The 17,523-nt window shown below is 32.5% G+C and overlaps 1 protein-coding gene across 1 annotated transcript in view; it reads left to right on the forward strand.

The window, feature by feature from the left end:
• Positions 1-17,523, forward strand: part of LOC119613428 (sodium channel protein 60E-like) — a 46,986-nt gene that overhangs the window by 16,842 nt on the left and 12,621 nt on the right. Inside the window, 8 exon segments of the mRNA XM_037969447.1 lie at positions 38-1,705; positions 1,707-2,515; positions 2,580-2,907; positions 2,976-3,076; positions 8,176-8,350; positions 8,519-8,815; positions 12,015-12,169; positions 16,506-16,639. Coding sequence (XP_037825375.1) covers positions 38-1,705; positions 1,707-2,515; positions 2,580-2,907; positions 2,976-3,076; positions 8,176-8,350; positions 8,519-8,815; positions 12,015-12,169; positions 16,506-16,639 — 3,667 coding nt within the window.

Consider the following 17,523-nt stretch of genomic DNA (forward strand, 5'->3'; position numbering starts at 1 on the left):
TATAGAGAAAGAGTTTCCAAATTTAAATTACTTGCAGGAATCTATGAATCGCCCAGTTTCTGGTTCCGATTTTGGCTATCAAATACCTTTAAAAGGAAGCCTACACACTATTGCGGATGGTGTCGAAACGGAAGATGATAAAAAATCATATTCTTCACAACAATTAACACATTCAATGCTGAGCGGTGGTGGTTCGCTGCAGCAGCATCATCACCATCATCAGCAACACCAACAGCCAGCATTACAGTTGCTGTATCAACAGCAGCAACCTGCAATGCCATCGTTTGATGGCACTGTTGCCAGCTCCTGCCAATTAGACAATAATAGCTTAAATCCTCAAGTAGATCGTCGTTTACAACATCAAATGTCTTCCGGATTTGGTACGCAGCCAAATGATTCACGTGATGAACCCACAACGTATACCGAATCGATAGAACTGCAGCTGATGGGTCAATACAATTCGACTGATACGGACCCGTACGCCAATGATCAGCGTAGTGGTTCTTATATGCGTGCCGATTCATTGCAAGAACGCAGCGGTTCCTATATGCGTGCCGATTCGTTGCAAGAACGTAGCGGTTCCTATATGCGTGCTGATTCCTTGCTGGAACGCAGTTCAACGCGTCATTGCAGCGAGGAACATGATGAATCTTATCTACAGTATCAAAAATCGTTGCTAACCCGATCGCCCAGCTATCGCAAGTCCCTGGATCGTCTGTCACAGTCGAGCGATCAATCGCAGAGATCATTAATTCCTTCCCGCAGTCTAAAGTCCGATGAGGATGGTCATTCGCGTCATTCATTGAACACGATTTCCATGGAGCACGAGGAACTGCTGTCGAATCAGGCCAACCTCCGTGAAGAACTGTTGAATTGTGATCAAAAGGAATTATTTCAATTTCTGCAGGACGATATACTCGATAATAGCAACAATTATTTTAGCGATACTGTGGGTTATGGTTCTGCTATAATGGAAGCCGATACGGATTCGTTAATCGTTGTGGATGGCCGACGGGAAGAACGTAAACCCTCAACCAGCAGTATTAAATCGAATTTAAGTTACATCTCCAATTCCATACTCCAAACCATAGAATCGCGTCGTAATGGCAGTCATTCCTCGAATGGTAATGGTCATGACAGTGATAATTTACCTTTAGTGGAACACTCCGAGTTCGACAATATTATACAGAGTTTTGAAAAGGAATTGGAGGAGATAAAAAAGTCCACGACTTCTTTAGAGCGTAGACTATCTACACTCTCTGAACCCTCGCCCGCAGCTGATGAAGCTAATAAGGCCATATTGGAACATATAGCGGTGATAACAGGGGCCTCAGAAAGAACGGCAGCCGATGAAGTTGTGGCGCCCTTAAATCCCTACGACAGCTATGATCTTTCTGCCGTACCCCGGCGCCAGCACTCTTTGCCGGCCACCTCCACACGGGCTTCGGCCAAAATCAAACGACGTAGTCTGGAAAAACAACGAAAAATCGATGATGATTTTAGCATAACCAATGAAATACGCAAAATCTGTGATCAAATGCAGGCACCTTTTGCCACAGTCGAAGCCATGTCCGTGGCTGCTACACAGGCCTCGGGCGCTCATTCACCTTTCATGCGACGAAAAAGTGATTTATTTAGTGCTCAATTCGATCGTTTCAAGCGCATGTCTCTCATCGAACGCGTCGAGGAAGTGCCAGAGGAGGAAAAAACCCATTTCTACGCTGCGCATGGAATCAGAACGTTTACCGCGCAAATGTCTAACGGCCGAACCCATGAAGATCGATAGTCTCTCGTTGAAAAGTACAAATTCCTATGAAAATCTACTGCTGCACAAACAACTGACTAAAGCTCAACAGAAACAGCATAAGACGCAACAGAAACAGCCCTCGTTACAACGCGATAGCTCACAATCTTCCTCGGCCGCTGTACCACCCACACCACCAACCTCGCTTAAGTCGTCGATAGAGCCCCATACGCTGGCGCAATTGTCATCGCTAAAGGCGACACCGCCCCTAACGGCGCTTACCGAACATCAGCAACACTATCATGCCACAACGGCTCAAACACGTACCACACCTCTCCTCCCAAGGGCTGGTCCGGGTAGCGTTGAAGCACAGCATACGAAATTGCATGTCAAACGCTCAAAGCATCCACAATCGTCGCTAGATAAAGCTGCTTCCTTTCAGTCGGGACGCACCGAATCGCATAGTTCGGGTGCGGCCGATACATCATCGGTTATGGCACTGACTGCCCCCGGCGAGGCTCTGCTGTTGGCGGCAGGCGGTGATTCGATAACGCAGAGAGACGGCGAAGGTCTCCAGTCGCAGAAATCAACGTTCTCACGACTGACTGAAAAACCATGGCATTGTCTGGTCTCCTACGTAGACGATCTCACAGTGGGTGGGAGACGTAACTCGCAGGGAGCATACAATGATCCCATGACTTTTCCAAGTTTTGGACAAACGAAACCACCAAAAGTGCCAGATGATTGTTTCCCCCAAAAGTGTTACGAACAGTGAGTATATCATCCATCCCCTTATCCATTTGATTACGTTTATTTCTCAAATCTCATTTTTTAGCTTTTACTTTCGCTGTCCATGGTTTATGTCCTGTATGGATACCAAAAGTGCTAAACATTGGACACGCGTCAGAACGGCCGTCTTGACTGTTGTGGATACTCCAGCCTTTGAGTGGTTTGTTTTAGTGTTGATCTTCGCTTCCAGCATAACATTATGTTTCGAGGACATCTATTTGGATAGTAATAAATCGCTGAAGCGCATTTTATACTGGACAAATTTTTCCTTCTGTTTGATATTTGTCATTGAGATGGTATTGAAATGGTTGGCCTTGGGGTTTTCCAAATACTTTACTAGTTTTTGGACCATTTTGGATTTTATCATAGTTTTTGTGAGTATTATTTATTAATAATTAATTAGTTAATTAAGGAAATTCATTTTCATTTATTCCACATAAAGGTTTCCGTATTTTCTTTATTAATCGAGGAAAATGAAAATTTAAAAGTTTTGCGCTCTTTAAGAACCCTAAGAGCTTTAAGACCCTTAAGGGCCATATCTAGGTAAGTTTGGTTATTATTTGATTATATAAGGTTTTTAATGCTGATATCGAGATTTTATTTTCAATTTATAATTTTGTTTTATGTATATTTTTTCAATTGATATTTATGTATATGTATGTATGTATATCTATCTATATAAAACTATATATATATTTTTATGATCCATAATCTATGTATGATGTATTCTGAATGCTGTTTTCTTAAATGTTTTATTAATGAATTTTCCTTTTTTTGCCAAAAATTCAATTCTATTCTGTGTACTTTCAGATTATAACTTCTGTAAATTTTTATACAGATTCATGTTTGTTTTATAATCTATACCAATAAAAAATGATCAGAATTTTTATAACGATTTCATAAAAGGGTCTGATCTGATCATAATACTTTATTCTAAATTTCGTAAATCTGTAATACTTTTTTTATAATTGCATAAAATATTGAGTTTTGGATAAAAAAATCTACTTTTGATAAAAAAAATCGAGGAGTTAATGCAAAAAATTATCAGCTCTTAGGATAAGCATCGATCTTTTGATCTAGTCTAAGTCTAGTCTATAGTCTATTCTATAGTCTATTCTATAGTCTATTCTATAGTCTATTCTATAGTCTAGTCTATAGTCTAGTCTATAGTCTATTCTATAGTCTAGTCTATAGTCTAGTCTATAGTCTAGTCTATAGTCTAGTCTATAGTCTAGTCTATAGTCTAGTCTATAGTCTAGTCTATAGTCTAGTCTATAGTCTAGTCTATAGTCTAGTCTATAGTCTAGTCTAGTCTAGTCTATAGTCTAGTCTATAGTCTAGTCTATAGTCTAGTCTATAGTCTAGTCTATAGTCTAGTCTATAGTCTAGTCTATAGTCTAGTCTATAGTCTAGTCTATAGTCTAGTCTATAGTCTAGTCTATAGTCTAGTCTATAGTCTAGTCTATAGTCTAGTCTATAGTCTAGTCTATAGTCTAGTCTATAGTCTAGTCTATAGTCTAGTCTATAGTCTAGTCTATAGTCTAGTCTATAGTCTAGTCTATAGTCTAGTCTATAGTCTAGTCTATAGTCTAGTCTATAGTCTAGTCTATAGTCTAGTCTATAGTCTAGTCTATAGTCTAGTCTATAGTCTAGTCTATATTCTAGTCTATAGTCTAGTCTATAGTCTAGTCTATAGTCTAGTCTATAGTCTAGTCTATAGTCTAGTCTATAGTCTAGTCTATAGTCTAGTCTATAGTCTAGTCTATAGTCTAGTCTATAGTCTAGTCTATAGTCTAGTCTATAGTCTAGTCTATAGTCTAGTCTATAGTCTAGTCTATAGTCTAGTCTATAGTCTAGTCTATAGTCTAGTCTATAGTCTAGTCTATAGTCTAGTCTAGTCTATAGTCTAGTCTATAGTCTAGTCTATAGTCTAGTCTATAGTCTAGTCTATAGTCTAGTCTATAGTCTAGTCTATAGTCTAGTCTAGTCTAGTCTAGTCTAGTCTATAGTCTAGTCTATAGTCCAGTCTAGTCTATAGTCCAGTCTAGTCTATAGTCCAGTCTAGTCTATAGTCCAGTCTAGTCTATAGTCCAGTCTAGTCTATAGTCCAGTCTAGTCTATAGTCCAGTCTAGTCTATAGTCCAGTCTAGTCTATAGTCCAGTCTAGTCTATAGTCCAGTCTAGTCTATAGTCTAGTCTATAGTCTAGTCTATAGTCTAGTCTATAGTCTAGTCTATAGTCTAGTCTATAGTCTAGTCTTTAGTCTAGTCTATAGTCTAGTCTATAGTCTAGTCTATAGTCTAGTCTATAGTCTAGTCTAGTCTACAGGCTACAGTCTAGTCTAGTATATAATATAGTCTATAGTCTAGTCTTTAGTCTAGTCTATAGTCTAGTCTATAGTCTATAGTCTATAGTCTATAGTCTATAGTCTAGTCTATAGTCTATATTCTAGTCTATAGTCTACTCTATAGTCTAGTCTATAGTCTAGTCTATAGTTTAGTCTATAGTCTAGTCTATAGTCTAGTCTATAGTCTAGTGTATAGTCTAGTCTATAGTGTAGTCTATAGTCTAGTCTCTAGTCTAGTTTATAGTCTAGTCTAGACCATATTATACCGTTTAATCTATTGTTTTGTTTATGAAAAGTAATTTTAAAAGATTAATAAAATTTTTTTGATAATTCGAATACTTAATAAAACCTGGGTTTATGGTAAAAATTTTTAATTATTAGTATAGATTATAATGTCGTTAATAAGCTACTTTTACGACTTGAAATTCTTTTCTTCATATAAATATTTTATTTAAATAATTTTCTTTATATATTTATTTTTTGATCCTTAACATAAATATATTATTTTCTATATGAATTTAATTGAATGCTTAAGCACCTTTTATTTAAAATACTTAAACAGTTTAAATGAAAAAAACTACTAAATAAAACAAATATTTTTTTGGAAGTATTTAATACAATATCGTTTTCTTTAAGGATTTCGAATAGAAATAACTACAAAAGAAAAATAAAAATAAAAACAAACAACAAAACTAAATCATAAAGAAACAAAAAAATCCTTAAATATCCTTAATAAGTGTGTCTGTGTGTGTTATTTATTAAAATTAAAAAAATTAAAATAATTACATATTAAATTCAAACTTCCAAATAAGCTTAAAAATAATTCGAGCACCTTTTTTTTAATTTACTTTTAAAATTTTAAAAAGAGACAAGAGTTTGAATTTAAAATTATTTATTGTATTTAATTCAAAACTTGTTATTTAATTTTGTTTAAATTATATAATTTAATTCTATTTTTTATAATTATCTGGTAAAATGTTGGTAATTGGCATGTTTTATTAAAAAAAAACTTAAAAAAAGTTTAAGTTTATTTAAAATAAAGATCAAATAGAGATGAAGGATTTCGATAAAAATGAATAAAATTGTGGGAGGATCCGTTTGAATTTTCTATTTTGTGGAATTGTAATACCGTTTTGGTCTATGGGGACCAAATATAAAATTTAAACTTTACAATACTTCGCTTCTAAATGGTTCATAGACAAGTCCATAGAGTACTTCATAGACTATAGTCCATAGACTAGTTCATAGACTAGTTCATAGACTAGTTAATAGACTAGTCTATAGACCAGTCCATAGACCAGTTCATAGACTAGTCCACAGATTAGTCTATACACTAGTTTATAGACTATTTCATAGACTAGTCTATAGACTAATTTATAGAGTAGTTCATAGACTACTCCATAAGCTAGTTCACAGACCAGTCCATAGACTAGTTTATAGACTAGTTTATAGACTAGTTCATAGGCTAGTCAATAGAATAGTTCATAACCTAGTTTATAGACTAGTTCATAGACTAGTTAATAGACTAGTCCATAGACTAGTTCATAGATTAATTAATAGACTAGATCATAGACTAGTTCATAGACTAGTCCATATACTAGCCTATACACTAGTCTATAGACTAGTGCATAGACTAATTTATAAACTAGTCTATAGAATAGTTCATAGACTAGTTCATAGAATAGTTCATAGACTAGTCCATAGACTAGTCCATAGAATAGTTCATAAACTAGTTTATAGACTAGTCCATAGACCAGTTCATAGACTAGTCCATAGATTGGTCTATACACTAGTTTATAGACTATTTCATAGACTAGTCCACAGACTAATTTATAGACTAGTCCAAAGAATAGTTCGTAGACTAGTCCATAGACTAGCCTATGCATTAGTTTATAGACTAATTCGTTGACTAGTCCATAGACTAATTTATAGACTAGTCTATAGACTAGTTAATAGAATAGTTCATAGACTAGTTAATATAATAGTTCATAGACTAGCCCATAGACTAGTCTATAGAATAGTTAATAAACTAGTTTATAGACTAGTCCATAGACTAGTTAAATGACTAGTTCATAGACTAGTCCATAGACTAGTTCATAGACTACTTCATAGGCTAGTTCACAGACTAGTCTATAGACAAGTTCATAGACTAGTCCGTAGACTAGTTCATAGACTAGTTCATAGACTAATCCATAGAATAGTTCATAGACTAGTCTATAGAATAGTTAATAAACTAGTTCATAGACTAGTCCATAGAATAGTTCAGAGACTACTTCATATGCTAGTTCACAGACTAGTCCATAGACTAGTTCATAGACTAGGCCATACATTAGTTCATAGACTATTCCATAGGCTAGTTAATAGACTAGTTTATAGACCAGTTAATACAATAGTCTATAGATTTTTCATCCACAAGTTTGGAGACGACTCAATAGACTACTTCATAGACTAGCCCATACTCTAGTTTATAGACTAGTCCAAAGATTAGTTCATAGACTAGACCATAGGCTAGTCCAAAGTTCAATAAACTGGCCCATAGACTAGTCCATAAACCACTCCAAAGAGAAGTTCATAGACTAATCCATAGACTAGTTCCTAGACTAGTTCATAGACTAGCCCATAGATTAGTTCATAGACTAGTCTATACATTAGTCCATGGACTAGTCCAAAGACCAGTCCATAGACTAGACCATAGATTAGTTCATAGGCTAATCCACAGCAGAGACTAGAATTGGTTTAAAAGAAATTAACAATGGAAATCATGGGTCTATATCACTTAAATTAATTGGGTACTATTAATATCACCTTCATCTTGGTTTGATCTTTTAACCTCAATTTATTTCGGACAAAGCTTAATTATTCAGATTAAATCGTTTGAGCAATCACAGTATGGCTTTAAGCTTTCAATTTACCAAAAGCTTTTGTATAAATTTAATTTGCTCTCAAAAGTATATTTAACACAAATCCAAACGATTTAATACGAATATGATTTGTGTATGAGATCCCCCCCCCAAAAAAAAAAAAAAAACAACTATTTTTATATGTGTAAAATTTGTATGTTTTATTTTTCTAAACACTACTACTATCCCAAAACCCCGAAATTTATTTTTAAAACCTTTCTCTATGTGTCTATGTTTTAACTTAATCCCATAATCTAAAATCATCCAATTTTTCCCCTCTTCTTAAAACCATTACACAAATTCGATACTTTAAACTAAATAAAAACTAACTCGAAAGTTTTTTTTGTAAACAATTTGATGTTAAAATAGCAACAAACATTTTATTTCTATTCCAGGTGGCAAGGAATGCGAATTGTAGTAAATGCTCTCATGTATGCCATACCATCAATTTTCAATGTACTTTTAGTTTGTTTGGTTTTTTGGTTAATATTTTCTATAATGGGTGTACAATTTTTTGGTGGTAAATTTTTCAAATGTCTCGATAACGATGGAGAACTATTGCCCGTAACGGTTAGTTGGCTTTCTACTTATTAACAAATGCTTTTCAAATTAAAATTAAACTCTTTAAGTTTGAAAAATTTATAATCCAAAAAATTATTTATAATAACTTAACAATAAATCTATCTTTTACCCTCCACTCCCACAAACAACATTCGTAATATATATATATATATATAGGAAGTGAATGACAAATGGGATTGCATAGAACAAAATTTTAGTTGGATCAATTCAAAAATAACCTTTGATCATGTAGGTATGGGCTATTTGGCTCTCTTACAAGTGGCCACCTTCGAGGGCTGGATGGAGGTTATGGCCGATGCGGTCGATGCTCGTGGTGTGGATTTGCAGCCTCAACGTGAAGCGAATCTTTATGCTTATATATATTTTGTTATCTTCATTGTATGTGGATCGTTCTTTACTCTTAATCTATTCATAGGAGTAATTATCGATAATTTCAATATGCTCAAGAAAAAGGTAAGTTTTATCGGATCAATTCGTTAGTCGGTATGTTGGTCTGTAAAAATATTTATATCAGACTATCACTACTGCTTTGAGAATAATGGCGAGTAAGAAAGAGAGATGTTTTATATAATAAGGTTTGAGTTGGTAATATAATTTTATTTAAGTTTTAATTTTACTTTTAATATTTTTTATTTAAATTATAATATGTATAAAGTTTGTTATAAAACAATATTAAATAAATATTTACACTGTTTTTTTTCCAAGGGGTATGATTGAAAAATAAGCTCTGTAATATTTAAAGGGGATTTATTTCAAATTGTAGTAATTAGAAACTTTATTACTATTTTACATTTATCAGTATTTTGACACTGAGCAACCATCTCCAGGATATATAGATTTATCCAGAGACTCGCGACTCTATAGACAAGTTCATAGACTATTCCAAAGACAAGATTAGGTCGCAGGCGAGTCCACAGACTAGTTCATAGGAGAGTTCACACAATAGTTTGAACAGTAGTCAATAGACTAGTTTATAGTCTTGAGAATAGTTCATAGACTAGTCCTTAGGCTAGTTTATAGACTAGTTCATGGAGTTCCATAGACTAGTTCATTGAATAGTTCATAGACTAGTACATAGACTCTATATACTAGTTTAGTTCAAAGACAAATTCATAGATGAGTTCATGGACTGTTCCACATACTAGTGCATAGACTAGATCATAGACTAGTCCATAAACTAGTTCAAAAACTAGTTCATAGACTCGTCCATATACTTTTTCATAGACTAGTCCATAGACTTGTTCACAGACTTGTTAATAGACTAGTCCAAAGACTAATTCATAGTCTAGTCCATAGACTAATTCACAGACTAGTTCAAAGTCCATAGGCTAGTTTATAGACTAGTCCATATACTAGTTTATAGACTAGTCCATAGACTAGTTCATAAACTATTCCATAGACTTGTTCATAGGCTAGTTCATAGACTTGGTCATAGACTAGTCCTTAGACTAGTTCAGTGACTAGTTTACAGACTACTTCATAGACTTGGTCATAGACTAGTCTTTAGACTAGTCCATAGACTAGTCTATATACTAGTTTATAGACTGGTTCATAGTCTAGTCCATAGATTAATTCATAGTCCATGGACTAGTCTATAGAATAATTCATAGACTAGTTCATAGAATAGTCCATAGACTAGTTCATAGACTAGTACATAGACTAGTGCATAGACTAGTTCATAGACTAGTTCATAGACTAGTTAATAGACTAGTTCATAGACTAGTTCATAGAATAGTCCATAGACCAGTACATAGACTAGTTCATAGACCAGTTCATAGACTAGTTCATAGACTAGTTCATGGACTAGTTCATAGACAAGTTAATGGACTAGTTCATAGACTAGTTTATGAACTAGTTCATTGACTAGTTTATAGACTAGTCCATAGACAAGTTAATAGACTAGTTCATAGACTAGTCCATAGAATAGTTTAGGTAGTTTCATAGACTGGTTTATAGACTAGTCAATAGACTAGTTCATAGACTAGTCCATACTCTAGTTCATAGACTAGTTCAGAGACTAGTTCATAGACTAGTTGATAGACTAGTTCATAGACTAGTTCATAGACTAGATCATAGACTAGTTCATAGACTAGTTGATATACTAGTTCATAGTCTAGTTCATAGACTAGATCATAGACTAGTTCATAGACTAGTTCATAGACTAGTTTATAGACTAGTTGATAGACTAGTTCATAGGCTAGTTTATAGACTAATTCATAGACTAATTCATAGACTAGTTCATAGACTAGACTAATTCATATACTCGTTCATTGACAGGTTCATAGACTGGTTCATAGACTAGTCCATAGACTGGTTCATAGACTAGTCCATAGACTAGCTCATAGACTAGTTCATAGACTAGTTCATAGACTAGTTCATAGACTGGTTCATTGACTTGTTCATAGACTTGTTCGTTTACTTGCTCATTGACTAGTTCATAGACTAATCCATAGACTAGTCCATAGACTAGTTCATAGACTAGTTCATAGACTAGTCAATATACTAGTTCATAGACTAGTCCATACTCTAGTTCATAGACTAGTTCATAGACTAGTTGATAGACTAGTTCATAGACTAGTTCATAGACTAGATCATAGACTAGTTCATAGACTAGTTCATATACCAGTTTATAGACTAGTTGATAGACTAGTTCATAGGCTAGTTTATAGACTAATTCATAGACTAATTCATAGATTAGTTCATAGACTAGTTCATAGACTAGTTCATAGACTAGTTCATAGACTTTTTCATAGTCTAGTTCATATTCTAGTTCATAGACTAGTTCATAGACTAGTTCATTGACTGGTTCATTGACTAGTTCATTGACTGGTTCAAAGACTAATCCAAAGACTAGTTCATGGACTAGTTTATAGACTGGTTCATAGACTAGTCATTAGACAAGTTCATAGAGTAGTTTATAGACTAGTTCATAGGCTAGTCTATTGACTAGTCCATGGACTACTTCATAGACTACTTCATAGACTATTTCATAGACGAGTCCATAGACTAGTACATAGACTAGTTCGAGACAATAGTTTATAGACTAGTCCAAGTATAACTGATCGTAATTTTCGAAATCAATAAAAGTTTTTAATACTGATCGTCCAGAAAGAAAATCTTTAAAAAAGTAAACTTTGTTGATCAATACCCAATGTTGTTGACCCAGTGAACTTTCCGATCATTATATTTATAAAAAAATAAAGCTTATTTTTCAATTATGCCCAATTTCGGATATATAATATATAAAACATTAACTCCCCCGATAAACACATTCGATACAAAGCAAAATTTTGTTATTTATTAGAAATTTGTTAAAATAATCACTGCATTAAAATGTTAAAGAGAAATTATTTATAACTAAAAAAATCACATGGTTGTTAATGTTGAATTTGCAATAAAAAAAAAAACAAACACGTTTTATAAACCTTTTTTAAAAATTTCAGTTAATTTTTTAAATATTTTTTATATAATTTCAAACAATTTCTTTATTTCGTTTATAAAAAATATTTTTATGTTTTATTTAAATACTTGTAAAATAAAAACATTTCTTTAAAAAAAAATAATCACAAATTATTTAAAATATTTATGTGTGTGTCTGTGTGTGTTCTAATATTACCTATATATAACAAAAACCAAAAAACGAAAAAAATAGTATGAAGGAGGAGTGTTGGAAATGTTTCTCACCGAATCTCAAAAACATTATTACACCGCCATGAAAAAGTTGGGACGAAAAAAACCACAGAAAGTCATTAAGCGACCAATAAATCATTTTTTAGCGATGTTTTACGATTTATCAAATTCCCGAAGGTAATAAAAACCAAAATATTACAAAAAACAATTTTTTTTCTTAAGCTACAAGAAAAAAATTCATATTGCTAAAATTATGATTTGAACTTTAAAATAGCGAAAATAAAAGATCACTCACTCACCAAGCATTTCTTTTCTAACACATGCGCCACGCCTACATAGTCACGCCCACACTCACAATACACATTCTACAACACTGCATTTCCTTTTTTAAGTTACAGAGAAAACAAAACTCTCTTTTTTGAGAGAACAATATCTCAGCTACTACTTGGTATTTGTAAATAGTTTTTTGATTTTGAGTTTTGATTTTAACTAGAAAATACTCTTCTAAAACAAGACATGTTTGAAAATTTTTGTTGTGAATTTTATGATTTTTGTTTTTTACATCTTTTTGGAAAAACTGTCGTCTATTGTTTTTTGCATCAAAACCCAATAATATTACAAAACCGCTAATAAACTTTCAAAGTGGTTTTCTTCTAGGTTTGTTTGTATTAAATTTGATTTAAATAGAATTTTTAAATTATTATTTTGCTATTGAGTTAAAAAATTAAAAAAAAAAAAAATAGTAAAGAAAAGTTTGATTTGGTGATAAAATTATTTGAACACTTGACTTCTTAGTGCAAGAAAGAGAGAGAGCGAGAGTAAGAGTGAACGAGATCCTTGTATCGTCTTGTCTTTGCATTATTGTACACTTAGCGGGTGTTTTCAACTTTATAGCTTCTCCATTTAGCTGTCAAACTATAAAGTCTAAAGCATCAAATGTTTAACTGATCTTACTTTCTCAAGACTTTATATAACTTTTTGTTCCACTTTCTACTCTATGTAGCCTTAATTAAGTGACACTTTTATAACTATTTACTTCCCTTTTAAAAAAACTGTAATTTTCACTTTTTCTATGTAGTGGAGAAATAAATAATGTAAATGTTTTTAGTAGTAGCAAACTAGTAGTTACTTAACTAGTCTATACTTCCCTACAAAAAGCACAGTGGGACATTTGGTGTAAAAAAAAACAAATTTTACAAAATTGTATTCACGGAAAGGAGACAAAGTAGATTTTTATTAGGGATCAGGATATTTTCGAGATCGCTATCTCTTAAAGATCTTGAGATCAACAAATGGATTTTGAAACTGAAAGTCTTGCCTGCTAATCTGTGATTATTTTGCCTACTGTGATCCAATTAACGATAATGTGCGATCACTTTAAACTAAATGCAACTATTAGTATATGAAAAATCTTAAGTAAACAGAAGATTCTTTTTGATAAAAGCATCTGCTATCAGCTTAATTTTCTCATCGAGACCCGAGATTTGAGAGATACAATCTCACACTTCTCACGTCCAAATCTCCAAAGAGATACGATCGTCAAGCAGCTGCGATCAATTTTGCTTATTTATTCTCTCATCAAATTCCTACTGTATTAATGACACTTCAAATCATCTGAGGTTTCTAAAATAGTATGAGAAAAGCATGATCGTCAATCATATACGATAAATTTTACTTATTTGAATCATGGAACAGAGAGAAAAACATATGATCACTTCTATTCTTCCAGCAAATTTCGATTGCATTAATAAATGTCCAAATCTGCTGAAGTTCCTCAAACTGTGATCTAAGTGAGATAACGATCGTTATCTCTGATCGCAGAAAAGAATAATCGTTAAGAAACTGCGATCAACTTTTGCATCAAAAAGTAAGATGTATTTATTTAAGAGAGGAGAACATATGATCACTTCTAATATTGCATCAAAATTCGATTGTATTAATCAAACCTTAAATCAACTAAAACTCTTCAAATATTGGTCTAATTGAGAAGAGGATCTTTATCTAACATCAAAGACTTTATGAGAAAAGTATGATCGTCAGGCATGTGCCATCAATTTTAAAATCATGATCGTTATGCAACTGCGATCAATTCTACTTTTCCATAGTATTTGTTTAAACTTTAGACTAGAGGGAAAATCACTTTGTTTAAACAGTATAACAAAGAGAAGAACAGATGATCACTTCTATTTTCTCATCAAAATTAGATTTTAACCTTAAATCAAATGAAGATCAAATTGAAAAGATGATCTTTCTTTATTTATATTTTCTCATAGAATCTGATCAGATGAGGTGCCTATAATTAAGAACACGATCTTAGTCTGTGCTCGAAAACTTCATGAGAATCCGAGGCTTCATGAGAAAAGCATCAAACGTATTTGGGTAAATAGTAGACCAAAGAGAATAAACATCACTTCTGTTTTCTCGTAGAATCTAATCAGATGAAGTTTCTATAATTAAGAAGACGATCTTAGTCTGTGAAGACTTGAAGACTTCATGAGAATTGGAGACTTCATGAGAAAAGCATCGAACGTATTTGGTTAAAAAGTAGACCAAAGAGAATAGCATCACTTCTATTTTCGGATAGAATTTTATCAGATGAGGTTTCTATAATGAAGAAGATGATCTTAGTCTGTGATTGAAGATTTCATGAGAATTGGAGACTTCATGAGAAAAGCATCAAAAAGCATAGTAAACCAAAGAGAATAATATCAATTTAAAAATGTTCTCATTGAACCTGATCAGATAAGGTTTCTATAATTAAGAAGCCAATCTTAGTCTGTGATCGAAGTCTTCATGAGAATGGAAGACTTTATGAGAAAAGCATCGAATGTTAAATAGTAGACCAAAGAGAATAACATAATTTCTATGTTCTCATATAATCTGATCAGATGAGATGAGGTTTCTATAATTAAAAAGACGATCTTAATCTGCGATCATTACTATTTTTCTTCAAACATTAGGGTTCAAATTACAAGATTGGTCGTAATTTTTTTTTGATATCGATCGAGAAATCTATTAAATATATTCTTAATATTAAAGATCATTTGATCTCATATCCGCGATCAGGCCTATTTCTATTTTTAACATTAAAAAAAAAAAACTTTTTTGATCATGATATGTTTTCAATCTGTAGGTTTGACGTCGACAAAATATTGGCTTTAGTTGAAACCAAGTTGACCCATTGTGCTTTTTAACACTCACTGAACTATTGCATGTTAATGAAAACACCTCTGTAAATAATTCTAGAAAATGTTCCCAGAGTCCCCTCAAGAAAAATCTTTTTGCACTTAAATACTCGTACAATTTACACGAAACAATCATTAAACATTAAATAAATTATCATGTTCTATATTCGATTATTCCGGTTAACCGATATAGACTAGTCCATACTTATGAATTTTTAAATACATCACATAATAGACAAGTAAGTTAATAGATAAGTCAATAGTTTAGTCGATATATTAGTCTATAGATTGGTCCATAGACTAGTCTATAGCCCAGTCCTCAGACTAAGAAATATACTATTTGATAGACTAGTACACATGACTACTAGTCATTATACCTATTTAATGACTAGACAATACAACAGTTTATTGACTGGTCTAAAGATTAGTCTGTAGATCAGTCTATAGACTAGTCTGTAGATCAGTCTTTAGACTAGTCTGTTGATCAGTCTATAGACTAGTCTGTAGATCAGTCTATAGACTAGTCTTTAAATCAGTCTATAGACTAATTTATAGACCAGTCCTTAGACTAGTCCATAGTTAGTCCTGAGATCAGTCTATAGACTAGTCTGTAGATCAGTCTATAGACTAGTCTGTAGATCAGTCTATAGACTAGTCTGTAGATCAGTCTATAGACTAGTCTGTAGATCAGTCTTTAGACTAGTCTGTTGATCAGTCTATAGACTAGTCTGTAGATCAGTCTATAGACTAGTCTTTAAATCAGTCTATAGACTAATTTATAGACCAGTCCTTAGACTAGTCCATAGTTAGTCCATAGCACACAGTTCAAAGGTCAAGTCAATAGATCACACTAATTTAAACAAAATTTTTAAATTCTTACATAAAACTTTATTATTTTTTACTTATTAAAGAATAACCTACATAATACATTACAATTACACTAAACCACTGCTTCAGCTTAAACGAATCACACAACATTTAAATATTTTTGTAAGATCCATAAAAAACCTCAAAACTAGATCACTAACAAGTACGAGTATCTTCAAATATGACTTTTGCTAATTTTAACTAAACTTACTTTTAGCACTAAATGCTGAATGCTTAAACTGCACCATTTTTTTTCCATAGATTTTTTAAGATTAATATTATTATTATATTCTTAACTAAAATTGAATAATTTTTTAACAATTATAAATGTTTCCCCTCCCTTTAATTTTCCTCCACAAATATGAAAAAAAAAAAAAAAAATAATTAACACTACAACATGTCTACCGCAATTAACAACAACAATAATAATAAATCTATGTATTATATATATATACATATAGATTTGAAATAGCCATATTTGTACTGATTTTTTTAAATATGTTAACAATGGGTATTGAGCACTACAATCAACCGCATGCGGTATTTTTCATACTCGAAGTTAGTAATGCATTTTTTACCACCGTCTTTGGTTTGGGTAAGTAGTACTTATTGAATTCGAAGGCATGATCATTTTATTCTGTCTTCTTAACTCCCTTTCAAACCGACTGTCAGTCATTGACAATTCTGTCGACTGGTCTATAGAATGGTCCATATATTAGCCTATAGATTAGTCCTAGCCTATGGTCAATAGATTAGTAATAAACTGAGTAGTCTATAGATTAGTCCATAGAAATATCTATACATGGGTCAATAGATTAGTCTATAGATTAGCCCATAGATTAGTCTATAGATAAGTTCATAAAATAGTCATAGATTTGTCCATAGAAAAGTCTATAGATTAGTCCATAGATTAGTTTTTAGATTAGTCCACAGATTAGTCTATTGATTAGTCTATAGATAAGTCCATAGATTAGTCCATAGATTAGTACATAGATGAGTCCATAGACTAGTATATAGATTAGTTTATACATTAGTCCATAGAATAGTATATAGATTAGTCCATAGAAAAGTCTATAGATAAGTCCATAGATTAGTCTGTAGAAGAGTATATCGATTAGTCCATAGATTAGTCTATAGATTTGTCCATGGATTAGACTATAGATAAGTCCATAGGTTAGTCTATAGATTTGTCCATAGATTAGTCTATAGATAAGTCTAAGTAGTATATAGATTAATCCATAGCATAGTCTATAGATTAGACCATAGAAAAATCTATACATGGGTCAATAGATTAGTCTATAGATTAGCCCATAGATTAGTCTATAGATAAGTCCATAAAATAGTCATAGATTTGTCCATAGCAAAGTCTATAGATTAGTCCAAAGATTAGTCTTTAGATTGGTCCACAGATTAGTCTATTGATTAGTCTATAGATTAGTCCATAGATTAGTACATAGATGAGTCCATAGACTAGTATAT

Source organism: Lucilia sericata, unplaced genomic scaffold, assembly GCF_015586225.1.
Source record: "Lucilia sericata isolate MDLA Ls3-8-SP2 unplaced genomic scaffold, ASM1558622v1 Contig002116F_arrow, whole genome shotgun sequence".
In the NCBI taxonomy this organism is placed as follows: Eukaryota; Metazoa; Arthropoda; class Insecta; order Diptera; family Calliphoridae; genus Lucilia; species Lucilia sericata.